The 10,692-nt window shown below is 46.6% G+C and overlaps 1 protein-coding gene across 2 annotated transcripts; it reads left to right on the top strand.

The window, feature by feature from the left end:
• Positions 1–616: 616 nt before the first annotated feature.
• Positions 617–9,351, top strand: NAA40 (N-alpha-acetyltransferase 40, NatD catalytic subunit). Of its 2 annotated transcripts, XM_056853850.1 has the most exons (7): positions 617–706; positions 2,624–2,676; positions 2,924–3,019; positions 3,867–4,025; positions 5,090–5,173; positions 7,232–7,309; positions 9,150–9,351. In XM_056853850.1, exons 1-7 carry the CDS (start codon positions 668–670, stop codon positions 9,289–9,291), a joined length of 651 nt encoding a protein of 216 aa, XP_056709828.1. In that variant the 5' UTR covers positions 617–667; the 3' UTR covers positions 9,292–9,351. The 2 variants fall into 2 exon arrangements, with proteins under 2 accessions (XP_056709828.1, XP_056709829.1); XM_056853851.1 differs by lacking the exon at positions 7,232–7,309.
• The last annotated feature ends 1,341 nt before the right edge of the window (positions 9,352–10,692 follow it).

The raw sequence follows: 10,692 nt of genomic DNA, 5'->3' as shown, positions 1-10,692 counted from the left end.
TAGTCATGATGCACACCTATTATCTCCAGGATCAAATGAGCATGCCTATTATAGTAGGTGCTGAGGAACACAGGCAGGATGGTGCTGTTGCAGTCGTCTTGTTTGGGGGCTTCCTAGAGGCACCTGGTTGGCCACTGTGTGAACAGACTGCTGGACTTGATGGGCCTTGGTCTGATCCAGCATGGCCTTTCTTATGTTCTTAAGGATGGGCACACCTGCCCGGTTTTTATTTTATTACTGCTGTGCTGCTGTAACAGGGAAGAGCCCACCTCCCTGTATGAATTTGCATCAACGGAGTTTTCATACTGGCATAGTCAAGAGATGATTTGTGATGCCTCCTGCTGTAGAGCTTTTGCCTCTTTTGTTCTTCATATTTATTATTATTATTGGATTCATTTGTACACCGCCTTTCTCCCCTATGGGGAACCCAGAGCAGCTTACGTCCTTCTCCTCTCCTCTCTCTTAGTCGCATGCCTCCTAAAGTAGTGTTTGCCGGCCTGTGTAGTCTCTGTGGAGGGTGGGGGGGCACACTTGCACGGTCCTGTATTTGGGTAGAGCTCAGGTGAGACGGGATGTGTCCTGCTGTCACAGCTCAACCCTCTTGTTTCAGAGGAAGTCTAGTAAAGCCAAGGAGAAGAAACAGAAGCGACTGGAGGAGCGGGCGGCCATGGATGCTGTCTGTGCCAAGGTGGAAGCCGCAAACAAAGTGAGCCCCATTTTCTCCTGTTGTTTCTTTGCCTGGGTGATATAAATGGACTAGAGAGACCCAGATACAAAAACCCTACCCAGCCATGAAGCCCACTGGGAGACCCCAGGGCCAGTCCCGATCACTCAGTGCAACCTTTCTCAAAGGGTTTGTGTGAGGACAAAACAAACAGGAGGTAGATGGGGAAGAATTGTTAACGCTGCTCTGCCTCCCTGGAGAAAGAGCAGAATAAAAATAGTCCTTGCTTTGTGGGCTTCCTGGTTGCATCTGACCAGCCTCTGTTGGAATCAGAACGCTGGTGTAGGTAGACCGTCGGTCTGATCCTGCATGGCTACTCCTATGTCCTAAAATATAATGCGCAATAAATAATCTCCCGCTTGCCCTAGGGCAGGGGTGTCGAACTCATTTGTTATAAGGGCTGGATATGACATAAATGTCACTCGGTCGGGCTGGACCATGCCTCGCCAGCCCAGCTCGGGACTGGGGGAGGTGTCTGGCTCGCGGGCCGGATAAGAGTTCTCAAGGGACCAGATCCGGCCCACAGGCCATATGTTTGACACTCCTGCCTTAGGGCACCAATGGTTCAGCAGCTAAGAACATGAAGAAAATTTAATTTGGGGAGGGGCAGTGGCTCAGTGGTAGAGCATCTGCTTGTCATGGAGAAGGTCCCAGGTTCAATCCCCGGCATCTCCAGTTAAAGGGACTAGGCAAGTACGTGATGTGAAAGACCCCTTCCTGAGACCCTGGAGAGCCGCTGCCGGTCTGAGTAGACAATACTGACTTTGATGGACCAAGGGTCCGATTCAGTATAAGGCAGCGTCATGTGTGTAATAATCTGCAGCGGTCTCCCAGAACACCTGTATGATGCCACCTCTTTCCCTTCCTTCAAATCCCTCCTCAACAAGTTTTGGTGCAACCCCCTTAGTCGGCATCCCCTACCAAAATTAATCCCATGTAACTGAAATAAGTGCATATTCTTGTCTTGATTAGCTTCCTGTCCATAGATTGTTCCGCTTTTGTCATGTTGTGTAGGTTTCTTGTTAGGGTAGACAGAATTTTTAAAGTGCACCCTCTTCTTCCTCAGGTTGCATTTTTGATATTTTACCATATCAAGCTGAGGAATAGAGTCCCTGGGCCTAGAACAAAGAGGACGATTCTTATACATGGGTATAAACCGAAGGGGCGGGCAGAAAGCAAGTAAAATATAATACTCCCAAGTTGTGTGTGTTTAATTTTCCTCAAATCATTGGTGGTCTAACGGAGGGGGGAAAGTAACCCTCAGTTCCTGTGGTAGTTCGCATGCCCGGTTTTCCAAAGTGGTGCTTGGCTTGCCACAGGTGAACTGTTCTCCCCACAAGGGAATTGCCTTCAAATGTGTCAGTAGACCTGTCCTCCATGAATCTGTCTAATCCCCTTTTAAAGCCATCTGTTCCCATGGTCATCTTTCCTTCCTCTGGCAGCAAATTCCACATTTTAATCAGTATCTCCTTTTGTGTATCCTGAATCTACTGCCCATCAGCTTCATTGGATGCCCTCGAGTTCTAGTATTTTGGAGAAGGAAAAGGCATTAAACATTTGCTTTGTAAACTCTCTCCACCCTGTGCTTAATTTTATAAACCTCTATCATGTCCCCATGGCCAATACATTTATCTTGGCTAACACAGCAGTAGATCTGCTCAAAACCTTTTAAAACTGCACCTGGCTGGAATAAGCTACATATTTCCTTTTACCTCCCCCGTCACCCCAAATATTGTCAGCTCATATTTATGTTGGGCTAGAAGAGACAGGCCTTTTCCCAAATCATTTGAGGAAGCAAAATGAAAGAGAAAAAAACTTTAAAAGTTCCTGAAAAGAATGTTATTGTCAGACTGCTCTGTAGACATCAAACTCTCTCTCAGTTGCCTTTCTTCCCTGTAGCTGGTTGACCCCTTGGAAGCCTTCCCTGTGTTCAAGAAATATGACAGGAATGGGTGAGTAGAAGCTCTTATGCTCTTTTTGGTTTAGGACAAAGAGAACGGAGCCTGCCAGCCCCAGTACTCAAACCGGTGGTATTTGTATTCGCCATTTGCAAGTGTCATGGTTTCACTGTGACCTGTAAGCGGCATTTCCCCCGCAAAAAAAGCTTGTCTCTGAGGCCTCTTGATGGGTAGCTGAGGATTTAGGCGCGGATCCTAGCACTGTCCCCCTTCCCGCCTTATCGTTCTTGTCTCTTTGCAGACTAAATGTGTCCATCGAATGTAAACGAGTATCCAGCTTGAACCCGGCCACGCTCGACTGGGCTTTTGAACTAACCAAGACAAACATGCAGACATTGTAAGGCCTGAGGGAAATGTGTTATTGGTGGGGAGGGGAGGGAGTTTGCAGTCTGGAGCCATCACTAGGAGGCGTTGGGATGGGCGGGAGCCGGTGGTGCAGGTTGTTGTTGCCTTTTCAGGTTTCCTTCCCTTCATTTACCTTCCTCCTTTCTTTTCTCTCCTCTTCCTTTCTCTTTGTTTGCCTCCCCACCCCAAGGGATGAGGGATTCATTTCAGAATTAGTTGGGAGAGAGGAGGGAAATGCAACAAGCATCCCCGTTTGCAGAGAGTAAACAGGAGTTGGCATCTGCCAGCATGGCGCGGTGGTTTGGAGCTGTGGACTCTGATCGGAAAAACCGGGTTTGATTCCCCACTCCTCCACATGAGCGGCGGAGGCTAATCTAATGAACTGGGTTGGTTTCCCCACTCCTACACATGAAGCCTGCTGGGTGACCTTGGGCCAGTCACACACTGTCAGCCCCACCTATCTCACAGGGTGTCTGTTGTGGGGAGGGGAAGGGAAGGTGATTGTATACCGGTTGGATTCTTCCGTAAGTGGTAGAGAAAGTCAGCATATAAAAACCAACTCTTCTTATTATTATTGTGGTGCAAATGAAATCTGCGAGGCATCCGCCGTAGCTTCTTGTTGTTACGTTGCTGTGTCTCCGTTCAGTTATGCCTGGTTGCAACCCTGAAGTCTTGCTCATAGCCATAAGTGGGATGGGAAAAGGGAGGTCGAGGTAGACTTGGGGTCTCTCTTCCTCTCCGAGGTACCAATAAGTCAGTGTTTTGTGTTTCTGGGACCTCCAGCCTTTTCCTGAGAAGTTGGCGCTTTTCTCTTCATTTCCCTTTTCCCCCCTCCGAAGGTATGAGCAGAGCGAGTGGGGCTGGAAAGACCGGGAAAAACGGGATGAGATGACAGACGACAGAGCGTGGTATCTCATTGCTCTGGAAGAAGGTTCAGTCCCCGTGGCTTTCTCACACTTCCGCTTCGATGTGGAGTGCGGAGAGGAGGTCCTCTATTGGTAGGTGCCCTGGCTGGCGTGTTTTGACTCTTTCCAGTATGTTGGGAGGGGGGTGGGGGGGGAATTAGGGCCGTCACAGTGCTTATATTCCTACAGTCGGGGGAGCCTAATTTTGGAAATGAGATGAATGACAAGGGTGGTTCATTTGCATAGGCCATTGTGTTCGTTCCAGGTGCAAAATATGGGGGTTTTCAGAATGTGCTTTGAGTGTGTGTAAAAGGCAGCAGCTGGAGTGACAGAAGGGGAAGAATGAGTGACGGGGAGGAATTAGTTAATTATGGGTTGCAGATCAACATGCTTGAAGCAACGGTAGGATTAATATGTTAATAGGTAGCATTTATATACAATTGTTGGTGTTTGGTGGACTTAATCTGGGACTTGGTGTACTGTAGTGGCTAAGAGAACAAGCTGAGTTCTTCCTCCCCTCTTCCACAACGTATCTGTGGAGATAATAGTGGCCTACTTTGAAAGGCTGTCATAAGGATTATGAGAAGGTAATGTATGCGGAGCGCTTTGTCTCCAGTCGTAACCATATAAATGCACAGGTCAGAATTCCTTACACCATACTTGTAAGGTAGGCCTAGTATTATCTCCCCTTCCCCATGTGCCTATCAGAGGTGTTGAGCTTGAAAGAACAGGGTAGTAGATGCAGTATTTAAAGCAGAGACTTCTTGATTCATAGCTCCATCTCCTAGCCACTAGACTATGCTAGCTCTCAAAGTATTGAGAGGATATGGTGTGTGTGTGTGGGGGGGGGATGGACTGGCAGGAATAAGCCACGTTGTTTCCCAGAAGATCCCACCCTGCCCTTTCTGGTTATTGAATCTTTGGCTGACTACTGTTTAGAAGCCTTTTCCCCTTGGCTATGAGGGCTGGAATATCTAGTTTATGATATCCTTGCTTTATTGTAACTTTGCAAGAGGTCAGTTGGAGCTGCAAAGGAGGCTTGAATGAGAAAAACGTCTCTTTGCACAGAAGTGCAAAATTTTGTGGGCAGATTTCAAGTCTTGGGCATGCTTAAGCTGCAGGGATGGTGTTCATGGTTTCCCCACTTCTCTTGCTAGCTACGAAGTGCAGCTGGAAAGCAAAGTGAGAAGGAAAGGTCTGGGCAAATTTCTCATACAGATACTGCAGCTCGTGGCAAACAGGTAAACGTGTCCCTCTTCGTCTGAGGGTGCAATCTTGAGCATGCCTACTGGGAACAGATTCTGTAGGTATCGATGGGAGTTTTGCTCCAAGTAAAATGTGAAGCCTCTGAGGGTGTAACGGTGGAAATTCAGTACAGAGACTTTGTTTTGTTTTGACCACTTCTTTGTGGGTTTATACAGTTACGAAATCAGATTCCACATCTTGGACATTTTTCAAAGTCAGAAAACACATATTTGCTATTGCAGACTACTTGTTTTACCTATTCAGCCTTGCGTTCAGTGTGGAGAGTGGGAGAGAAGAGGCGGGGGAATAGACTGGAGGTAGGCATGTTACCATACTGTGCAGAGACTTAATTTACATAGTGTTATCTCTTCCTGAAGAAGCAGTAAAAAAAGTTGATATAAGAGGAACAGTTGACTTGTGATACCATGGAGGCATGGATAAGTAGAAAGGATATGCATTTGTTTCAGTTAAATGTAGCAGCTTCAATAGCCCAGACTGGCCCAAGCTCGTCAGAGTGCGGAAACTAAGAAGGGTCAGTCGTGGTCAGTTCTTGGATTGGGAAACCATCAAGGAAGACCAGGGTTGCTGTAAGAGCATAAGAAAAGCCATGCTGGATCAGACCAAGGCCCATCAAGTCCAGCAGTCTGGTTACACAGTGGCCAACCAGGTGCCTCTAGGAAGCCCACAAACAAGACGACTGCAGCAGCATTATTCCTCAGCACCTAATATAATAGGCATGCTCCTCTGATACTGTAGAGCAGAGGTTCCCAAACTTTTTCAGTCATGGAGCACTTTTCAGGAGAGAAATTAGTCACAGAGCACTAATTTTCACCTAGCACCTATATACTAAACCAAATGACAGTAATATTTTTCTTTGCAATGTCTTCACGAAGCACTAGGAGATGTTTTGTGGAGCACCAAGTGCTCCGTGGAGCACAGTTTGGGAACCACTGCTGCAGAGACTAGGTCTGTATCATGACTAGTATTCATTTTGACTAGTAGACCCAGGTCACTATGCAGAGGAAGGCAATAGTGAACCACCACTACTCACCTCTCGCCTTGGAAACCCTATGAGGGGACGCCATCAGTCGGTTGTGACTTGATGCCACTCTTATTAGTAGTATTTTTAGTTATACGTACTTAATCTTGGCAGAGGATGAGGAGCGAGGGGTTGCTGTGCAATTTGCTGTAAGGGTTCCACCTGGGCCAGAGCCCTCTGAAATCCCCTCTGGTGGCGACGAGCACCCTTATGGGCTGCTTTCTGATTTCTGAACCTTCACTAGGCCATTGCGGGCATGTCTCTGAACCTGGTTCAGTAGCTGTAAGAACCGAGGTTCCCATCAAGAAATCAAACTACAGAGTATTTATAAATAACTGTATATTACATGGGAGAATTTAATATCCCCACTGCATGCACACAAAACAATCACCAGCCCTCTGGGGCTGGAGGGGGGGAATAATCCGGGTATTTTCAGGTTTAGATTTTGGACCTCGTTTTTATTCAGGTTGGCTATCCAGTTAGTGCTGTTGTTAGCCTTGGCTCTTAAAACTTGCAAGTCTATGAATTTCTGCTGGATCCAGGCTAAATTTGCAATTTCTGCTGGATCCAGGCTAAATTTGCAATTTCTGCTGGATCCAGGTTAAATTTGCAATTTCTGCTGGATCCAGGCTAAATTTGCAATTTGTACCAATTCTCCCTTCCCGCTGCCAACCCTCATCATGTCATTTCTTAGCTTTGTTGGCCAGGAGGAGCATTGGGGTGGGGGATCAGCAAGCTACAGAAGCGGGGGAGCAGAAAAGTTCCATTCTGCCATTGGAAAGTTTAGTCTGGACCTAATACATTGAGTAGAGGAGATAGTCAGTCTGGATCTACATGCTGTCTCGTATATAATTTTCCTTTTTACAAAGAACCAGGAATTCATCTTAGTGCTCACTGTTCCTGGGACAGGCAAGGAGCTTTATGTAGCATCTATTGGTTGTTGTTGTGGTTGTTTTCCTCTGAATTTTGTCCTTCAAGCTGACCGTGGTGCCTCTGTGATTATTTTTTTCCCCAGCACACAAATGAAGAAAGTAATGTTAACAGTATTTAAACACAATCACGGGGCGTATCAGTTCTTCAGAGAAGCTTTACAGTAAGGAAACAGCTTAATTCTTTTCTTTCCCTCTGACTTATGGGGGGGGGACCCTACGGGGTGGGAAGGGATGCTTCCATTCCATGGGTCTTAGTTGACCGCTCCACTATTTCCTTGTTGGAGGTTCTAGATGTGGGTCTCCCCTTCACTCTGCTGTTCTTAAGGCCGGTGCCTCGTGTTCCTGACAAATCAAGCAGTTTGCAGGCTGGTTGGTGAGCTCACGGGCCAGATGTGGCACTGCATGTGACTGGGAATTGCCCACATCTGTTCTAGTCCTGTTCCTTAGGCTAAGGGTAGGGGAAAACATCACCGTCTGAACTAATGCAAATTAAGTTAAAATGGTTCCAGCCACTAAATGTCCATCTGTGCAAAAGAAGTACCACGCTGCGTCTGCAATAAAGATGTAACATTTCTGGAAATTTTGAAGACACGAGATGAAAACATGTTTGTTTGTTTTTGGAGAAAAATTGAGATTGGGGGTGGGATGAAATATATGTAATACTTACTGTCCTATCAAACCTAAACTAACAGTACTGCTTTAATGACAGAAAATGCATCATTTATAACTTTGCATACATCATTGCAATATTGGACATGTTTATAGAATTTAAAAGTAATAAATGCCTTAATTTTTTACAAGGAAAATTGTCAGTCTTTCCAATACTTGAGAGAAAGTTGCAAGCTGATGCACCCTATGCTATCTTAGTATAGATACCTTAATTTTTGCTATTTGGTTAGAAAGAGCTACGTTGTCAATGAAACTTTCAGTTTTCCTTTAAGGGATTGGTGCAGTTTCTGCCCCACCTCCTTCTGATCTTTTTTTCTGCCTCCTGCAAAGTGGGGCAATAAGCTACTTTTTACCCAGTCTGTGGGTAAATGTGCCACAGTGGTTATTGAGGGAGAAGTGAAAGGATCGGCCACATCATGTCAGAAGGACAACAGAAGGCATGCAACTGTTGAGAAGCAGCAAAAGCCCTGCCTGCTCCCCTCAAGAAGATTCGATGTCCTTCCAGGTGCAGAAATGCATCTTGGATTTAAGAGCTGTATTATGTCCATAGCATGCCCACCTTGTGGTGTAGTGGTTAAGAGCGGTGGTTTGGGTGGTGCACTCTAATCTGGAGAACCGGGTTTGATTCCTCCTCCACATGAGCGGCAGACACTAATCTGGTGAACCGGGTTGGTTTCCCCACTCTTATACATGAAGCCTGCTGGGTGACCTAGGGCTAGTCACAGTTCTCTCAGAGCTCTCTCAACCCCACCTACCTCACAAGGTGTCCTTTGTTGGGAGGGGAAGGAAAGGTGATTCTAAGCCGGTTTGATTCTTCCTTAAGTGATAGAGAAAGTCAGCATATAAAAACCAACTCCTCTTCTTCTTTAAAGGCATTTTACTCATTCTAAAAGAGAAATTATTTCAAAGGGTTTTTTTTAGTACTCCCCAAAATTTCCAGTTTTCCATTAGAAAAATGGGGGGGGAGGAGCCTCAGAAAAAAACTCAAGGGGGAAACCTTTTCCCCAAAAATTTCCCCCAGGCCTTCATATCTCTAGTTTCTAATATGCTTAGGTTAGGGATTAGGTTAGGTTACCCGCCAAGGAAAAAGTTCTGTAAATGTAGAGTTTCTTCTCTGCTGTTTGTGTCTACACATGACACTGTTCACGCAAATAGAGCACTCACCCATGGGAGCAGCATTGTGGTTATCTGGTTCCTGTAAGGGCCACACCGGCTCAATCGGGCAGCAGCTTAGTTCCCGACATGACTGAATTACTCGTGCAGATATTACACCATGTGATAGTCTCTGTGTGCAAGGTTTTCCCCCCCTCCTCCTTTCTCCTTATTTTGCAGGTTCGAAATGGACGACACCTCACCCAGCATGTCTGGCTGCTGCGGGGATGACTGCTCCTACGAAATCCTCAGCCGAAGAACAAAATTTGGCGAGAGCCAGCACACTCACCCAGGCAATCACTGTGGAGGCTGTTGCCATTGAGGCTGTCCTCTGCTTCCTGTCTCCAAAAGAACCCAGTTCTCCACATAAACCTGCCTCTCTCTTTGTTTCCCCCCCACACGTGATCCTGCCACTCACATCTCTGCTCCGCCCCCCGGAGCCACGACAAAAGGACTCTTGCATTCTGAATCCCAGGATGAAAGATCTTCCTCCGTACTGGAGGGTCTGGAAACTAAAGTCATGTCTAACTCTTCAGCCTAGCCCCAGATCTTGCTTACCTGTGGCCGGGGACTGAAAGTTCATATTTCTGCTGTAAAGAAATAGTTGCCACTTAAAAAGTGAGTTTAAGGATCAATTCACTCTCCGAGTTTAAGAGGAAGAATGGGCTTTTCGTGAGTGTTACAAATCTGTTCCTGTAGAAGGGCCAAATATGGGAACTTCCTTCACTTTGCATTGCATGCGCACCTCACTCCCTTGATCGTAGCCAAGTATGACTGCTGTTTCTTTGCAGAACCGTAGAAGTGTAGAAAATTGGCTTTAGGAGAGCATCTGGGGGAAATCTGTATACATTTTCCATTCTGTTGGTGTGACACCAGTTCTGGAAAAAAAGGTGCTTTGTAGAGGTCTAGAACCAGATCATACTTAATTGTCTGCATCTGTATCAGTTTTCCTTGGATACCTGGGGAAAGTGTTGAGCCAAATAGACCTCTCACACCCCGTTCTTGTAGGTCCCTGGATCTGGATTCCTAGTATGATTCAGTTTGAGAAGATCCTCTCTCAGCAAGATGTGTAGACACCTCTGCCTGCACGTAACCAACCAAGGGTCAGCCCGCTTTTGCGGTAGGGATGCAGCAGAACTCAGCTTTGTGGTGCTCGAAAGTCCTTCTCGAAGGACCTATGCGAGATCCTACATGGCAACCAGCTTGCTTTGGTTTAGGCCCCTTGCTTTCACTTTCAAGGTGAAAAAAGCATTTATGAAATTTGTATCTTGTGAAGTGAGATGGTTTGTTTAAGATCTTCCTCCAAAGTCTCAGACAAGCCAGGAGCTGACATAACGCTGTGTTGTGGCTTAATCCCTGGACGAATTGGTCTCTGCCCTGAGTTAATCCCTTGAGCTGCATCTCTCCCACAGAGCATGTTGTCCTCTTCCTTCCCTGTGTGGTATATGGGGCCTTTGCTGCCTTCTGCTGGTTGAATTTACGACCCACCCCTGGACAAGACTTCCCCCTGTCCTCTGAACATCCCCGGTGGGCAGACTACAGCTCCCTAGCTGAGCTACAGTCCAGTCTCCAGCTTTGGGAGCCTGTTGGCTAGCTACAAAGTTAACTGCCAGTGGCTTTCTTCTCGCGGCCCAGTGGTTTGTGGGGCTTCAATGAGTTACATTTACCTAACAGGGCCCCCTCCCCTCACCAGGTTGCATTTTTGGAGAGCGGTCCAGTGTGG

Source organism: Euleptes europaea, chromosome 7 (genome assembly GCF_029931775.1).
Source record: "Euleptes europaea isolate rEulEur1 chromosome 7, rEulEur1.hap1, whole genome shotgun sequence".
In the NCBI taxonomy this organism is placed as follows: domain Eukaryota; kingdom Metazoa; phylum Chordata; class Lepidosauria; order Squamata; family Sphaerodactylidae; genus Euleptes; species Euleptes europaea.
Note: the sequence above shows the minus strand (reverse complement) of the source record. Positions and strands in the feature narration are given on the sequence as shown.